This window comes from Melospiza melodia, chromosome 15 (genome assembly GCF_035770615.1).
Source record: "Melospiza melodia melodia isolate bMelMel2 chromosome 15, bMelMel2.pri, whole genome shotgun sequence".
Classification (NCBI taxonomy): Eukaryota; Metazoa; Chordata; class Aves; order Passeriformes; family Passerellidae; genus Melospiza; species Melospiza melodia.
Genome location: NC_086208.1, coordinates 2,770,649 through 2,789,494, shown reverse-complemented (window position 1 = coordinate 2,789,494; position 18,846 = coordinate 2,770,649). Strand labels below are relative to the sequence as shown.

At 48.8% G+C, this 18,846-nt stretch overlaps 1 protein-coding gene across 1 annotated transcript in view; it reads right to left on the bottom strand.

The window, feature by feature from the left end:
• The window catches only part of ARIH1 (ariadne RBR E3 ubiquitin protein ligase 1), a 50,801-nt gene extending 40,538 nt beyond the window's left edge, over positions 1-10,263 (bottom strand). The window contains exon 1 of the mRNA XM_063169377.1: positions 9,847-10,263. Within this exon, the coding sequence (XP_063025447.1) occupies positions 9,847-10,209 (363 nt within the window). The 5' untranslated portion in view covers positions 10,210-10,263. The remainder of the gene's footprint in view (positions 1-9,846) is intronic.
• Between the last annotated feature and the right edge of the window lie 8,583 nt (positions 10,264-18,846).

The following is an 18,846-nucleotide window of genomic DNA, read 5'->3' as shown; positions in this document are numbered from 1 at the left end:
ACCTGGACATGCAATTTTGTATTTGATGGACTCCACACCAGCTGACAAGGATATCCCTTGTTCCTCTCCCATTAAAATATTACTGTCATCAAGACATTGGGCTTCTGCAAGAGGAAAACCCCACCTAATCAGCCCTGCCTTGGAACTGCTGTGCAGGGCAGCAAGAGGAATAATTACACTAATGACTGGTGAATAATTGAGTGCACTGAACAGGCTGGCACCCAGCCTCCTCCAAATCCCACTGCTGCCTGCACAAACACCCTGGCAAAGGACAGGAGGGAATTACAGCAGGCACACGAGAGTGACACAGAGCCCAAACACCCTCCCTCCAGAGAGCTTCAGTATCCACCATCCCTACAGAGAACTCCAAGTCTTGCACTGCTCCCCTTCTAGAAGTTATCATCCCAACCAGAAATGGTTTTGTGCACATTTTGAAGCATCAATTTCAGCTCTATTAACAATACAAATAAGGATATTTCAAGCATGTCATATTATCAAGTAAAATAAAGAGACTGGTTATTACAGAACAACCTAATGCACATTTAAATGTGTATAAATCAACACCTTAATTTGCTCAGATGGCCTTTCAGTCACTGCAGAAGTATTACAAACTATCAAAACAAAGACATTAGACACATTATTTCATCAGATCTTCACATTGTAGAGAAATTGTTAATTTTTTATTGAATTGTTATTTTATATTATAGTTATTTTCATCTATGCACGCTAGGTGAGATTTTACTCCGAGGACCTTCCAGTTTACATTGTTGCTCCCAGAGGAAAAATTACACAGCTAACTAAGAGCTGGAAAGTTGCTCTTCCCCCCTTTTTATTAAAAAGCTGCAGTTCAGCCTAGTTTTAATACACATTGTTTAACAAAGCTCTGTCACTTCCAAGCTCCTGCTCTGGAATCCAACCTCAAAACATGGCTCTCCCACACTCTTCTTTTCACACCATTCTTTTTACTCCCTATTTCTCAAAGTCTAGATGAGTAGGATAAAGACAACTAGGAGTTAACTCAGTCTTAAGTTTTTCTTCCCACACAGGAAAGCTCATTGCAAGGGAGACTGTTTATTCATGTGAGTCCTCCTGGTTTCCCCTAATCCCTCTCCACATTTCTGTCTGCCAGACAAAGGAATGCTGATTGCATTTGTGTTTTGTTGCACAAGAACACACCAAGCCCACAGTTACCAGCTGCAGAGGGCATCAAAATTTTGAATAACTCTCCAGAGCTCTTTCCAAAGTTAAATATGCACTTCTAACTAGATGTGCACACAAAACAGACCACAGAAATGTTGAGGTGTGGATGCACATCCATTTGTTTGGCTGACAGAGTTGAACAATTCAAAGACCATCACTTCTGGCACCTGGAACAAAGCAGCTGCTCATGGGGTCAGAGACTGAGTAAGAAGAGCAGGGAGGAGACACTTTTACCTGCAGAGTTCCCTGCATCCAGGCAGCCAGTAATGGGAACTGCCCAAGACCAATAACCACGTAACCATAGCTCTGCTGTAGGTGCATGGGTCTGTACATCCCCAAAAGCACCACTGGGGATGAGTGTCAGACCCTCAAACACCAGAACAGTTTGAGTGAGTTGGTGTTTCAAGCCAACCAAGCCCATCCCAAGTGCCCCAACTCCAAAACCCAAAGGCAAACCCCAAAGAAGTGACCTGGAGTGAAGCACTGCACTGTCACTACCACAGCAGGTCCACACAGCCACCAAAGCAAGCACAGGACAGTGAAACAGCCATGTCCTGCTGGGACTTTTACACAAGGGTGTTGTTCAAATACCAGCTCCTTCCTCTGTGGCACTGGAAGGGTTTTGCTGAAGAAACCAGCAAAAAAACCACCCTGTGCAGGGCAGCACCCAACACACTCCTTCAGACTTTGGCCCAGTCACGAACAGCAGGCAGGAAATGGGAACCTTCAGAACCACTTCAAATTTTCAGTTTTTTACCTTGGAAGAAACTCTCTTCAGGCTGCCTCCTTAATAAGAATTGCAAATATTAGTTTTAAAAGAAAACCTTTGAACTAACACTCAAAGAAGTCAGTTCTTTTGGCATTTGACCACTTTTAGGTCCAATTATACACATTGTTCTGGTTCTACTAAGTTTTTACTGTGTCTTCTCCACTTTGAGAGGACTTTAACTGTGCCCAAGTAAAATCCTTTTGAGCAGGAACTCCTACTCTATCCTGATTATCTGCTGGGAAACAGAGTTGAGAGTCTGCATCCCTCATCTGGTGAAATCACTGCAACAATCACAGACAATTTTTCTGAAGGCAATAAGCAAATATCCAAGCTCTTAATTTCAAACATTGGGATTATCTTCCTTCAGCTCTCAAATTCCTCAAATCACAAAGCAACGAAAGCTTCATCTGTTGTGAATTAAAATGCACAACAAGGCCTATTTGTGGTGTCACAGTACATGGAGAGTCCCTCCCCTCAGACCAGGAAGCCTCTCACACCTCCATGCTTGAGACACAAGTACTGTCCCACAAGACCTAATTGTGAAGCAGATGGCCAAGACATCATCCTTGCACTGCTTGTCCCTGGAAACAAGAGGTGCCACATGGTGCTCTAACATATCAGTTTTTAACCATGGAAGATACAAAACCAGGAATGTTTTAGAAACACTGGGCAGAAGTACCTTCATGTGCCACTAAGTGGGCACCAGTGGAAACCACCAGCAGAAGACCAAGAAGGCCAGCTTTAGGAAGGTTGTACACTCAACTACCACCAAATTACAGCTAAAAGCCACCTGCTGTCAGGGCTCTCAGCTACTGCCCTGTCCCCAGCAGCTCTATCTGCCTCCTCTCCCAAACACATCCACACAGAACCACAAGCCTGGCAACAAGGACAGGCACCACACCACAGCCATGGAGCAGCTGTGCTCTCCTCCCCATGCTTATCCAGAGGGAGGACACCAAGGGGGAACATTCCCCTCCAAAGCCAAATCTTTGTTTCTCCCTTTTTACTAGGCAGTGGCAATGCCTATCAGCTCTGTGCTTCACCAGCTCCCAAAAATTGCCCAAAACTCAAGGCAAGACTGCTGGCAATGCCAAAATGCACCACAACCACCTAAGAGGCTTTCACAAGGGCTTACTCACTTCTTCCAAGTGGCTTTGCTGCTGTCAGAAGCTATCTATGTCAGGTTTTGGATCTGAAATGATTCCCAACATCTGAAAGAAGTTCTCAGTCTTTAAAAACAAGGCAAAGATTGAATGCCAATGGTTTTGTTTGAGTGCTGTGTATGTACAGTGGTTCAAACCCTCACCACAGTGAGCTGCTCTGAGTACCTGGCATTGCTACACCCCCTAAACAAGGGGTCACTCCTGCAAGAGCCTTTGCACTTCCATGGGCATTCCAAATTTGGGAAACAAACACACCTGTGAAGTATAAACTCAGTTACACCTGAAACAACTACTGAGGGAAGCCCTGGATGGCAGTTTTCAAAGCATTTATTTAAACAGTGCTTCCATCACAGCTCAAGATCAAAAGCTAAGAGCAAGGCAAGGAATTCCATACAGGCCAAGCTCAGGGTTTCCAACACTCCCAACACCAAACACCCATGATGGTGAAGATATTTAATATTATAAGTATTTCCATTATCAAACTACTAATGATTTTTCTCCACCTGAATGCCTCATCCCCTCAGAGCCTCCTGCACCAACATCCCCCACAAAAAGCCAGCAGCCCTCTCCCAAACCTGAGGCATCTGTATTCTGGGCTGTGCTCAAATGCACCATTTGGCATTACTGAGCAGCTACAAACCCTCCCAAGGTGTTTTACAATAAACCAGGCTGCAATTTCCTTGCAGTTGCTGCAGCTCCTAAATGACTTGATGAATTCAGCAGCATTAAGCACTTGTGTGCACCCAACAGCCTCCAAACATCCTTTGTGGCTGTCAGGGATCCAGCACAGCCAGCCACAAAGAGAAAACATCACTTACAACACCCAGAGCCTGATAATTCCACAAGTACCAGAAATCTGGAGGACCCTGGAGTTTGGGACTGAGGTAGGTGGAAAGAACTTCCAGCTTTCTCAGTTACAGACAATTCCAGGTTCTTTTCCCAGTTAAACAGATTTCCTAAGCAGAGGAATGAGTTGCTACCTTCTCCAGGAAAAAAAAAAAAAAAAAAAAAAGGCTCCTAAAAAGAAATTCTGGATGAAAACATTGACTTGCTGTTAAAACAAGCACAATGTGGAGATCAACCATCCCTTCCTTCAACTATCACACCTGACACCAACAGCAGAACCACATTCTCGTTTGTTTCATTAATGGAGTAAAGGGGAAGAGAAATTAGCTTAGAAATAGAAAACTGAAAACCATTCAACAGGTTCCAAAGACACAGGACTGCCCTACATTTCCAAAGGGCACTGGAGCTTTGGGGTTCATTTGCTGTTAGAAACTTGAACTTGTGCAAGGTCAGAGCTAAGGGGTCAGAGCTTGGGACAAGCATAAAAGGGGAATCCATTGTTTTTAATGATGCTTTAACACACAGAAATATCTCATTTTGCATCAACTGCAGTCTCACAGCTTTCACTTTATAGCAGAAACAACCCTTCTACTTTGCACAGCAGGGATGGTCCTGCTCACTGAAATTAAACCCACAGGGAATAGCAACAACTGTATTTACTATTTAGTTTTAGCTTTCTGGAAATAAACATTTAAAAGTAGTTAAAAAAAATTAGTGTTTTCAGTTTCACTTTGAAACATCCCAGAACACACTGATTCCCATCTGCACCCCAAGGCCTCTAAGGAAAAGGCTCATTGCTGTGATTTTGGGAAAACTACATTGAGACAAAAGCAAGCAGCATCAAATGTTTTCACACATGGCCAACCACAAGATTTGCATTTGGCCTAACAGAAACATAAAGCACAAAGCAAATGGGTCATATTTAAGTGCTAAGTTGAAATTCCTCTGGAGACTTAACAAGACTTTTCTACGTGGTAATGCTGAAATTTAAAGTAATATTTAAAAAAAATTCTATTATACTCAGAATTACATGTCTTGGCAGTCAGGAACAGACACCATGTCATTTCCAAAAGCTCTGGAGTGATTGCTTATACAAGATTCCAGGAATGCTTTGTCACAATCAAGTTTATTCCATTCCTTGGAAATATTAAATGCATTCCTACCATAATGAAACACCTTATAAACACCACGTGACAGAAACATGGGGTTTCACAAAACATTTCCTCCCAGCATCATAACATTCAGGCCCCTGACATGAATTTTATTATCAAATAAGTAACCACACAAGGAGCTTTGCTCATGCACCTCGGGCTGTGAGAGGAGCACCCGGATGGAAGCAGCTCCAGCCTCCAGTGCTTCCACCCACAGACTCCCACCTAGTGCTTGTCAGGCAGCTCCAAGCACTCCCAATTTCCAAGATGTCATCTGTAGCATTAAATACAGCTTTGAGCACGACCCTGTACTACAAGCAGCAATTCCTGTTGCTCACTGGCAAGTCGTCCCTGTTTTGGGCAATACCTTTGGAATGTGCTGCCCACAGTAGGCTGAATTACACCAGTGTTGGGAAGATTTCCTAAGTTCTGCCTGAAAATCAGGATGGTTTGTCCAAGCAAGTGAAGCCACTGTTGAACAATGTAACAATGGGTTTGCACTTGTCATCACAGAGCTCTGTTTAACCAGGGCTGTGAACTCCAGGGGCCTCTGGGAAAAGCCATTCCTCAACAAAAGATGGGTTTTTAACTCCTGAGTGCTCTGGGGTTTGGGCATATTTTAATGGCAAAGCTTCTACCAGCAAGGAGCTCACCTTGCTTCCAGAGAAGTCATCCAGCTCTATCATGTAAATGAGAAACCTGTACTTGATACAAATGCTCTGATGTCACATCTGACCTGGTCTGCTCTAAAATATCTAATTTAAGGCCTTTAATCAAAAGAAAAGGTATTTTTGAGCTAGACTAAGTTTTGTTGGATTCAAGAAGGCCACATCCTTCCAGAGAAAGCTCAGGTCTGAAGCTCAACATGATCACAATCATGCAGGCCAGGCATAACACCCAGGCACATCCAGGATCCTGATCCCTGCTGTGGGGTGGGGAAAGAAAACAAGAGGCTCCACTCCTTTTTCTGCCACCTCACAGCTTCATCCCAGTATTTTCAATACCTCAACACTACAAAGTCCAGGAAGAATGAATATGGTCAGTGACATCACAACAATGTCATTGGAATGCTCCAGGAAAAGGGCAGGCAAAAAGGGGAAATTAATCCCACCTGGTAATACTGGAATTGCACAAGGTTACAACAAAGCAAGGAGAATACTGGGCCAAGCCAGGCTACAGAGAAACATCATGTGCTCTACTCAGAGCAGAAATAAATGTGCCATTCTAAACATTTTTCAAGTTTATTTTCAGAAAAAAACTAGAGCAAAAATGGAAATAGCAATCTGATATTAAAAAAAAAATACAAAAAGAAGTGTCAGTGGATTATTTGGACAAAAGTTCAGAGAGGAAGAATATGGAGAAGACATTTAACTGTGGGAAAATACCTTTGGGAGGAGAAGCCTTTTGTTCCACTGCACCTCTCTGTCTAGGTTTTTACAGTCCCTTGCTAACTAATTCTGCCAGCAGCTGGAAAACCACCAGAAACCCGCCTGTTTACTTAGACAACTAAAATTCCAAATACCATGGCAAATGGCTCTCTGCTCCACCTAATCACAGGGAGAGGATGGGAGGGATACTCAAGTCTCAGCCAACCCACAGCACAAGGTTGAGGGGTTATTCATACCCCTATTTTTGCATTTGGAGAGCAAGGGGAATTCTTGTTGTGCGACACATGGAGACAAATCAGATTATGAGCATAAGTGCCAAATACTGTACAAAAACCACCATGAAACACCTGAAATCCTGCTTCTGCTCAGACAAGAAAGAGCAAGTGTAAAATATTCTGAATATCTGAGACATTCTGAGACCTGCCTGGTTCACTGCAGGTTCAGTGGCCTTAGGGAGGCCAAGTGATAAGAGTTAGGCACTGAGCAGATACCTCCTAAAGTCCATTCCACACTAAAGGGTGAATCACAGGCTCTGTGAGCAGCAACTTAGCCACAAGTTAGCTCCCACTTCTGCAAAGTCTCCATCAGATCAAATCCCTGCCCTGAAAAGTTCGTGGTTTTTTTCACACAGCTTTTGTTTGGAAATGACCAAATGGATGGGGGGAAAAATTTAATTTAGACCATTGAACTATAGCCCTGTCAGCTAATAACTGCTCAAATGGAGTGTTTTAATACAGAGTTACACCTGCCATGGCTCAGATACCTCCTTGCAAATACTCTGTGGCTCCCTGTTTCATTTTCCTTTCACTACAGCTGCAAAACAAAAGCCCATTTATACCTTACACTGGATCATCAAAAAAAAAAAAAAAAAAAAAACACTCATTAGAGAGCACAAGACCCACAGCTGAAGTTTTCAGGCTGCACATTACATCTCCCTTGAACAAATAAGTCCAAAGCACTCAAAAATGTAACCACAACCATCACTATTTGCTCCCAAGAACCCAGGGCAGACACACACGGACCAAAGCCACCAGTACTTGACTGGAACAAGTGAATCACAGCTCAGCAACCGGGGAGGATCCGCAGCAGGATCCCGAGCCAATGTGACTCCAGAAAAGGTTTACTGAACCAGAAAAGCAGCAGCAGCAATCCTGGTTGGGTGCCAAACACAAGGAAATAAACAGAACAGAGCCCTGGAAGATTTCAGCAGCAGCCACAGGAGTGAGGATGAGCAAATCCTGAAGCATCGGCCAAAGTCGGGCCATTTACCTCAGAAGAGCCCAGAAATGTGATGGCAGGAAGATGGCATTTAACAGCCATCCTAAGAGCTTTTCTACCCTCTCCTGAGGCATTCCAGGCCCTAAGCTGGTTTTGGGCCCCGAGTTTACCCATGATATTCTCAACAGACAGACTTTGGGCACCCTGCTCTGCTAAAGCAGGAGGAACCACTGCAAACCCAGGCAGTAACTGGAGCAGAGCAGCAGCCACGGGAAGGTTGGGGGTGGCTCTGCAGAGCCCAGCACAGGGTCAGGCCGGGGATGGGGCAGAACAAGGGGCTCGTCACCTCAACCCATTCCTCTCCACTATTTCTGCCACTCACAGGTGGAGCACACAAGTCAAACAGCTTCAGGGTGGTGTAAAAGGGGGGCAAATCCACTAAGACCAGGAATCTGGACCTTCTCTAACAAATTAGTTCACAAAGAACATGCAGGTGAGCCCACCAGCCAGGTCTGGAAAATGCAGGAGCACTCACAGCTCCTCACTGGCAGCAACTTTTCCACCACTTGTCTTGTGCAAAGATAAGGAATATGTCAGAGTCTGTTCAATACAAACAGAATGGGACATGGCCTTTGCAATCTTAATCATTAAACACAGACTCACTATTTTAATGGCTCTTTGAAAGAGTAAAAAGCTGAAGGTCCCAACTGTTTGCATGTCTGCCTGCCAACTGCTTCCCTGCCTACATCAGGATCAATAACTGGGAGCAAAGAAACATCCCTGTTTAACCATGAGATCTTCTTTAACTGCAGGGTAATCAGCTAATCCGGGCAGACTCCTTTATTCAGCTTTACATGGGCAATGCTATCATTAAAGTTATAAACTTTAATTTGACTCAAGGAATGCCATTTACTAATTTAGCACGCAAATATTTTTACAGCTGTTTGCATCAAGCTCCATATAAACTACAGGGGATTTATAGCACATAAAGGAAATTTTAGAGTTGCTGTTACAGCCACTGCAGAGCACAGGACAGCTGGAGAAAAAACATTCACTGAGGCATCTCGTGTTTAAAGAGATTTACCAACACACACAACCAGCCAAAAAACTGCTTTCTGGGCACTGGATCGCTCAATATTTAATATCCACAGATTTCTCACGCTATTCCCGTTGGCATACTGGACAAATGGTAGCAACTTCCTAGTGACTCTAAGTAATAGTAAAATAAACGGGAACTAAAGAAATCCCATCACCTGAAGAAAAGTGAACTGCATGGGGAACTTGATGATGAGCTGGAGCCAAACCCTGCCACGAACATTTAGAAAAGGATGCTAAACCGCTTCAATGGCTTGATTTTTTTTTTCCCCAAAAACTTAGGAGCCAAGAGATAAGAGGTAGATACTTTGAGCCAAAGAAGGTAGACGTTATTTCAAACTCTATTTCAGTTTTAAAGAGACACGCTTAAAAACTGAGGGTAAAAAAAGTTACGGTTGTGAAGGGATTGCTCGTACCCCTCCTGGTCTGGGCTGGAAATAAACACAAGGTTCAACCTCTGTGTGTGGCGGGGGGAAGGGAAGGGAGACGGCAACAAAACTAGAGCGGTGCCTCTCCTGGAATTCCAGGGCTGGCCATGGACTCCGCGGGTTAGCGAAGGAGCTACACCCCGCCAAACACCGTGAGGACGGAGGGGAATCAAGAAAAAAACACAGATTACGGCCCCCAGCTCGCAACCACACAAAGAAACAGGAGCCCTTTCAGTGCCAAAGGCCTCGTTCCCGACGCTTCCACAGCAGGAAGCGAGATCCTGGCCGGGCCCGAGGGGCCTCCCGGGAGAACGGGGGACGAGGAGCCCTCTCCACCCCCGGGCTGCACCGAGAGAAGTCGCTCCCCCCGCCCCTCCAGCCTCGGAGATACCGAGCTGAGCCCCCTCCAGCCCCGGGGGGTACTCATGACCCCCTCCAGCCCCGGGGTTACCGATAAGTGTGTGTGTGAGGCCCCGGCCCGCGGACGCGCCGGGCCCGGTGCCCGCAGGAGGCCGCTGGCCCGTCCCGCCACCCCCCACGCCCCTTCCCCGGTGCGTCCCCCCCAGTCCCGGCGCCGGGGGGCCGCACCTGGATGACCTCGTTGACCTCGCGGATGCACTCCACCATGTGCTGCAGGATCTGCTCGGCCGTCAGCACCTCGTAGCGATAATCCTCCTCCTGCTCGGGGCCGCCGCCGGGGCCCGGTCCGCCGCCCAGGCCGCCACCGCCGCCGCCGCCGCCGGGGCCCAGCCCGCCCGTCTCGCTGCCCAACAGCCCGTCGCGCTCCCCGCCGACGCGCAGCCCGGGCTCCACCAGCTCTACTTCGCCCAGGTCCAGATTATCGTCGGGCTCGTCTTCTTCCTCGTCCTCCTCGTCCTCCTCCGCGCCGCTGTCCTCGCTGCACTCCTCGTCCTCGTCGAACTCGTAGTTGTACCCCTCGTCCGAGTCCATGGCGAGGCGCTGAGGGAGCGGCGGCGGCTCCCGCGGCCTCCCCGCGCCCGGCCCCGCCGCCGCCGCCGTTGGCCCCGGCCCGGCCCGGCCCCGCCGCGCCTCAACCGCCGCCAACAAAGGGCCGCGGCCGCCGCGCTCCGTCACCGCGCGCCCCGCGCGTCACCGCCGCCCGCCCGCGCCTGCGCGCCCGCCGCCATCTCACCCCGCCCGCCGCCGCCGCCATCTTGGGTGCGCGACACGCCCCCAGCCAGCCCCCGCCCGCCTCATGCCCGCGCCGCCATGTTGAGTGTGGCGCGGCGCCAGGGTGGGTGCGGCAGGGAACCAGCGCGGAATCACCGCACCCACCGGGGTGGAAAAGACCTCCGAAAGCATCGACTCCAACCTGAGACCCAACACGATGCTCTCAGCCAGGCCACGGCACTGAGTGCCACATCCAGTCCTTCCTTGACACCTCCACGGATGGGGACTCCACTATGTCCCTATCCAATGCCTGACAACCCTTTCCATGGAGAAATTTCTCCTGATGTCCAACCTGAGCCTCCCCTGGCACAGCTTGAGGACATCTCCTCTTGTCCAGTTTCCTGTCCCCTGAGAGCAGAGCCCAACCTCCCCAGCTGCCCCCTCCTGTCAGGGAGTTGTGCAGAGCCAGAAGGTCCCTCCTGAGCCTCCTTTTCTCCAGGCTGAGCCCCCCCAGCTCCCTCAGTTACTCCTGGTGCTACACAATCTTAAGTGGTTGGAATGGACCTTAAATCTCATCTCATTCCACCCCCTGCCATGAGCAGGGCCACCTTCCACTATCCCAGATTGCTCCAAGCCCCGTCCAACCCAGCCTTGGACACTTCCAGGGATCCAGGGGCAGCCACAGCTGCTCTGGGCACCCTGTGCCAGGGCCTGCCCACCCTCACAGGGAGGAATTTCTCCCCAGTATGTAACTTAAATTTTCACTTTTTCAGTTTGTACCCATTACTCTGTCCTATCCCTACAGTTCCTGATAAAGCTGTGGGGGTGGGGGAGCAGAAGGTTTGGGGTGTCACCAGCTTCTCCTTCTGCCCACCCAGTGATGGGACATGAGGTGGAGCTGGGGCATGAAGCCCTCATGAAGTGTGCTGTGGGCCAAGCGTGGAGAAAACTCCCAGTGCCACCATTAAATTGAATGGTCTCTGGCGAGTGACTTGTGAGGACAATGTGATGCCAATGTGAGGGGAATGTCAGGGAAAGGTATAGGAAAATAGGTTGCACTGCCTCAAAATCAGAATAAAATTGCACTGAGATCCTCCAAGCAGAAGTTCCTAATCATTCCATGGGATAAGCATGAGCCCACTGCCCCTGCGGGAACCTTACTGTGCCAGGTGACATCTCCAAACTCCACTGTTGCCTTCTAGTCCGTGAAGATGGTACTACTGGGTTTTCACTGGTGCCAGGCTTGATTCCCTTTACTCTTTGTTAATTTGGCATTTTGCAGAGAGGAGAACACACGAGTGGTTTCACCCCCAGACCCGGGATAGACTTTTTTACCTCCTGGAGTTGACAAGTGCCCTGGGCAGTTCAGGAATGCCGTTCTCAGGTGGTCTCATCCCTGCCAGAGCATCTCACCTGAGCACTGAGCTGCTACAAAGGGCAGGATGAACACTGAGGTGCTGCAGGGGCTGAGCACCCTTTGTCTCAGCCTTCCCTGCCTCCAGCATCAGCTGTGCTCAGCCTGACATAGAGGAGGCTGCTGGGCTCATTGTCTGCAGCCGTTCGGGAGCTCACAGAACTCCGGTTGGCTTGGAAACAAGGCTGCAGTCTGGCCCAGAGGAGAACCAGCTGCTCCCCCCTCTCCACCACTGTTCAGCAAGGATGTGAGAGCCTGGCACAGCCCCAGGAGGGCTCCAGGGTTACCTTCTCCCGCTGGTGCTCACCTTCCACTTCCTCATGCCCTGGGGAATCATTTCTTGCCGGGGTGAAGTGGGGCCATTCGGATGTGGTGACGTTATTCACCCACTCTGCCTGGATGAAGATGAGATTCATCAGGGCAGTATGCGGTGTAGGTGTGACAAATTTCATCAGCTCTTTGGGACAGGAGTCATCTGCTGCAGCAGGATCCTGCTTCCTGCTTCTGTCACATACAAATCCCTTGTGAAACAGGAAGAAAATTAGAAGCCACATCCCAAAGGGTGTTTATTTCCTGCTGGAACACAGCATAATGATGGCTGCAGTGACAGGGGCTTACACATGCAGGTGCCCTCAGGGATCCAGGCAGATTAAGTGTCCCATGGCCTGGTAGATGTCTCTAGAGCCCTCACTGGGTACCCAGCTGCATCCTCAGACACACAGGCAGCTCCCTGAGCTCTGCTCTGCTCAGGTCAAGATCACACAGGGCGTGTGGACTGGGCATGCACATTGCCTCATGCCATGCTACCCAGTCAATAAAGCCAGTTCTCTAATTACCCAACTTAGGTGGAATTGCAAAGGCCAGAGCTTTAATCATCCTGCCCTACATAAATGTAAGTAGCCCTGACTTGGTTCAGCTCCAGATGCACCATCTGGACATCTGCCAGGCTGGTCCCACGTCATGTGTGGGCTCAGGTGGTTGCTCCAGGTGCTCACCCCACGCTTCATCCCCAAGGGGGACTGTGTGTCACCCCCTGGGACTCTGAGCTAGTCCTGCCCAGCTGGTGGCATGCCCAGCTCCTGGCCAACAATGACAAGGTACAAGCCTTTTTGGGGCTGCTCAACTGCCCACGGGACCCCAGGAAAGGCACTGACCAAACAATGGGGGTTGGCTTTATTGGATTTTGGTAGCTTTGGACACAAAAATCTTTGGCCGAGGTGACCTTCCCCTCAGGGACAGACCCAGGAGAGTGTTTGGGAAGGAGCTGTTCCTGGGAGCAGGGACTGCCCATCTCTGGGTGCTCCAAGAACCTCCCCACAGCCCTGGCCAAGGCTGCAGAGCTCAGCCCACAGCCTTGCATGGAGCCCAGAGAGAGGAGGTTCTGGAGCCAGGCTGGGAGAGCTGGGGGTGCTCACCTGAACAAGAGAAGGCTCCAGGGACACCTCAGAGCCTCTGGCAGGGCCTGAAGGGGCTCCAGGAGAGCTGGAGAGGGACTGGGGACAAGGAATGGAGGGACAGGACACAGGGAATGGCTTCCATTGCCAGAGCGCAGGGTTAGAAAGGGGAAAAATTCTTCCCTGTGGAGGCCCTGGCACAGGGTGCCCAGAGCAGCTGTGGCTGCCCATGGAAGTGTCCAAGGCCAGGCTGGACAGGGCTTGGAGCACCCTGGGATAGTGGAAGGTGTCTCTGGCCATGGCAGGGAGTGAAACAAAATGATCTTTAGGGGTAGGGACCTACCTTCCTACCCAAACCATGCTATGATTCTATGATCCCAGTAATAAATATTTATAAACAGTGATGGGATCATCCCAATGACATCCCACAGACAAAGGAAACCAGTTCTCCTTCTGCAGTTCCAGCCTTATCTTTCCCAACTGCAAGATGGGCATCAGCATTTTGCAGCTGGTTACTCCAGCAACAGTTACAATAACACATCTCAAAAATACTCTTTGGAATGAAATTTTAGCCGTGCCTTTTGCAAAAGGCCTTTCTTTATTTTGAAATTTCCAACCAACAGTCACGTATGAAGCCCTGGTCACCCACCACTTCCTTGTAGGTGGTTGGCAAAAGGTACCTGAGAAAAGCAGGGCTGCTGCCTTTAGCTCATTTGGAGGGGATCTGCACTGTCTCTGGGGATTTTAGGACTCCAGCTACTTGAGGAAAGCCAAAAACTGCTCTTCTGCCCACTCTGAAAAATGATTTAGATCTCCATAGACACCTGGTGCTTTTTCACTTTATTCTTGCAAGAGCTTAATTACCCAAGTGATTCTAGTAACTGTTAACACTGAAGCTGACAAGAATAAAATATTGCCTTGCAATCACCTTGCTCCCCAAAGTTAAGCACGTGCTTACAGGATTTATGGGAGCGTCGCCTCTGGGCACGGGGAATTTGTCACAGCGCATCCACAGGCTCTGATTGATTCCAGCTCAGCCCCACAGCCGTGCCTGGGAGCAGCCAGGGACAGCAGCCACATGTACTCAGCCTCCACAAGAACTTGCAGCATCTCCTCGTGACAAGCCCTGATTCGTGATGCCAAAATGCTGTGAAAGTGCTGGTGCCCCACACCACAAACCGCCTGCAGATTCAGGGTGAACCTCCCATCCCACCCAGCCTCTCTCCTGCTCCCTCATTCCTTGAGGCAGGCAGGATCTCTGGAAAAAGCCCTCCTTCTCCATCACCAGAGACACACAGGGCTCCCACGCTGGGAGAAAGGAAATCCAGAAGATTTCTCAATGCCTAGGGTTTGATTTTGGGTGTCTGCACACTCTTTAACAACCTCAACCATGAGCATGGGCTGAGCAGCCCCTCACATCACCACTCCAAAGCTGTGCAAGCTGGAGATAACCTAGAAGATAAAAAGCTCTGTGATAACATCAATAGGGGAAACACCACCAGACTGAGCTTGACTCAGGACCCCAAATCCTCCACACTGATGAACACATCTCACTTCAAGCTTTTTGATTTAAACTCCAGTCTCAAGCTCATAACTGTTGAAATAGTAAAATTGATAAGTGGTGGTCTAGCTGGGAAGGTAGGGATGTGGAAATGAGTTATCCTGTGCTTTGAAAACTGCTGGAATGCAGCCCTGTGCCTCCAAAAGCATCCTGCCATACACCAGCTTGCTTTAGGCCCCCAAAACATCAAGATTCCTCGTGGGTGAGTTGTTACAGCTGGATGAAAACCCCCTGGATGTGGATTTAGCATCTCATGTTTAGCATCCTCTTTGTGCACATGCTAAAGCTCCACCAAATGTCTCTGGGGGCTCCTGCTGGGTGTTTAAATGTGAGCACCCATCTGCTTGATGACGAGCAACATCATCCCTGAAATACAAAGATGTGCAACAGGAGGGTCCACACCTGAAAAGCCCTGGAACATGCTTACCACAATCCCTCCAGATCACCACCACAAGTAAGGACACTTCAACCCTGCAACCCTTGTGCTTGCAGTCCAAATCCCATCACAATTTTACCAAGGATTAAAGTGAAGGTGAACAAGCAAATGGAGACAGTAGTTTTGCCCAGAAAGAGATGCCAAAATCCAGGTTAGAGGTATTTCCAGGAGATGATCTCTGTTTTCCAAAGCCCTCTTCCAGCCACACCATCAACAGGTCCCTTGAGCTGGGAGTTGTTTCATTCAGGAGCAATTTTCCTGGACAGTGTTGGCTCAAAGAGCAAAGCAAATAGAAAACTCATGCCCTGTGAAGGTGTTCATGAATGGCTTCTCATCAGAGGAAGAATCTGTGTGCAAAACACCCTCCTGGTTAAATGCAGAAGCAGCCAACATTATGGGGAGTTAGGTAGCATAATAAACGGAATTATATATTTTAAAAATGCTGTGGTGCAACTGCACTGATAACCCAAAGGCCACCTTCATGCCCTGAAGTCAAACAAACCAGAAAGACTCAAATGTGACACCAGCCAGGTATTTATATCAGAATAATTAATTTGGATTGTTACCAAATTCATTGCTGGTAGCAAGCAGGTAATCCAGCAATGTCTTGGCACAGCAGTTTTTTGCAGTCCCCCAGCAAGTCCCAACTTTTGCATCAGAGAGGTGTGTAGAGTGTTACCTAAGCCAGTACAACGCTGCCTGGGGTTCACTCCCTGCACGTTCCTTGCTGAAGTATCTTGGAAAAGGCCTCCCAGGTGGTTTTATCAACCTGCAGATCTGCTCTGAGCCCAGGAGCTGGTTATTGATGGGCTAACTGAAGAGCATCAGCAGCTTCAGGCTGCTGGTGCTCTGTGCCTGCCACAGGACAGAGTGCAAACCAGGTTCTTCCAGCCAAGCTCCACAGTTAGACACACACTTCAGCAGTTTTTTTTATGTAAAGAAACACTTGAAAATCAGACTGTTAGTCTGGATTAATGCTGGCCAGCTACAGATGAACTTCAATGAGTCATTCCCCAGAGACATCAGGTCCCCTAAAATAGCATCAGCAACTGAATCTGTAGAAAGGCTGGAATATTTGGACTGAAAGCTCTGATCACAATGCTTTACATAAGCTGGCAAACATGCCACCCTCCCCAGGCTGAAATGAGAATTCGCCTCCAGCCAGGGCACTCCCACAGTTCTGTCTCATGTGCTGGGAAGCACAGTCCTGACATTGCCTGATGCAAGACAGCAACAAACTGGCTTGTTTGGGGTGGTTTTCCTTCCACTGAAATTTTAATTCAGTGAAACTACTTGAGGACAAGTCCAGAGATACTGAAATCAACCAAATACAGTCAGAAAATGGTGGTAACAGCTGGTGCTCCAGAAGTTTGCACAGAGAAAAGCAACAAACCCAGATCAAGACCACAGAGGTTTTATGCAGACTGGCAGCAGGAAACTTGAACACAAGGAATGACAGGGGCCACTTTCCCAGAGGTCTGACACAGGCTGGAATACAGGTGTTCTCTCTTCCTGCTTTGTGATGAGGACAGAGATAGAGAAGGGCTACAAAATCCTGGAAGAATAGTGAGGAAGAAGCCTGGCATGAGCCATTGTGTTGAATTTGGGTCCTGCCATCTCTGTAGGGAAAACAAGGGATGATTGTCAGGAGACTGAGGGAACCAACAGGTTTTAATTGCCCCTTCAATTGGTCCCTCTCCTGGGACCTCCACCCATGAACCCCATAAACTCCATTCAATCTGAGATCCAGGCAACCAATTCTTCCTGATCTCTGCTATGAGACTACCTGCTCCTAGGTATTCCTAAATTGATGTTGGACTTCCCTTGGTGCCTTTAATTCTCTGGGTGATACCTGGGCTGTTGGTCCAGCCCTGTGCTCTGTTAGCCTGGCTGTGGAGGTACACCCACCTGGTAAGGCTGTGCCTGTCCTTGGCTCCTGGCTCACCTTCCCATTAGATGGACTATGCTGTTTTACACAGCTGGAGAAGAAAGATGCAGTGCTGTGTAGGTGTTGAGCTCATGGCAACACCATTTGGCTCTCTTTGACCCCCTTCCTGATGGAGCCCAGCTTCTCTACCTCTAGGTGACCCTTAGTCCTAGAGATAGGAGCTCCCCATGAGCTCCCTATAAATTTTCACTAATCTCAATAAATTCCCACAATCCCATTTAGACCCAAACCTGACTGTGATCTCCTCCTGGTGCCTCATTTCCCCACAACTGTTTCACCTCCACATCACCCCCAACAACTTCACTGGAACCTCACAGGCTCCTTCAGCACTGGAGAGCACCTCCCTCCATCTCTCCCCAGCCCTACTGAAACACTTCTGTCTTCCCAGCTCTTTTTCTTTCTCCATCAGTCCCCAGCTTTGTGCTGGTGCTATTCTAACCTTTGACAACAAGTTTCTTGTGTTTTTTTTTTTCTACAAAAAGCTTTTTTCCTGTTGATCCTGTTCTCTCTACACTGCTCCCATGAGGGACAATCCCTTACATTCCCCACCAGACCTTTCCATAGTTCTGTCCTGCTCACACAGAATGGTTTTTCCTCTTGTGTGATGGGGCCATCTCCCTTGTCACACTTTCTCCTGTGCCATTTGTTTCATTTCCTGCTTGCTCCCATGCCTCTGGCTTGTCTCCCAGCACACCTGATACCTTGGAGTTTTCTGGGACAACAGGTTTTTAATAATTTGATGGAGTGAGTTCCCTTGTAGGTTAGTGCTGGCAATTAGATGGGTAAGATCTGGGCTTAAGGCCCTTATTTGAGTTGGGGATTGCTAAGGAAAGCAGAGCTGGAGGGAAGAAGCAAAATTAAATAGAGTTCATCTGAGGTTAAGGCTTTCCTTGGAAAAGCCAAGCCCTGCATAGAAAGCATCCCTGCACCACTTCACTGTGAGGATCCACCATGGGATAAAGCCCCTTTTATTTGTACAACCCAATCAATATTTGACAGGCCACATATAAAATATCCTTGGAAATCTGTGCAAAGGATGATTTATATATTGCTCATAAAAATACACAGCACCAACAGAAGATGCTTAAACCAAAGGTGGATCCAAAGCATGGGCAAGGGGTGCTGGTTTTAAACTGAGACAGGTCTAGTTAGGTTAGATACAAGGAAGAATTTATTTACAATGAGGGTGGTGAGGCCCTGGTGTAGGTTGCCCAGAGAAGCTGTAGGTGCCCCATCCCTGGAAGTGTCCAAAGCCAGGTTGGACACAGGGATTGGAGCAAGGTGGGACAGAGGAAGATGTCCCTGCTCATGGCTGGGGCTGGAATTAAATAGTCTTTCAGATCCCTTTCAGCCCAAACACTACATGATTCCACAAAAGCAGCACGGGTGAAATACGTGATTTAAACCCTCAACCTCCTCAAACCCCGAGGCAGGCTGCTGAGGCTCCCTGACAGCAGAAATCATGGCTGGGGTGGGGGAGCTGTAAAGCCTGAAGGCTGGGACAGAAATTATTTTCAGTGGGGAGCTGCAGGGGTTTCCGAACTTTATTACAAGAGAACGAGGGAAGGGTGGACTGGCGGGGGAGGCTGTGGGGCTGAGGGGAGAGCGGAGGGGAGGCCGTGAGGGCGGGCCCGAGCTGCCATTTCGCGGCCGCCCGGCCCCCCGCTGTCGGGCGGTGCCGCCTCCCTCAGGCTCGGGCGCGAC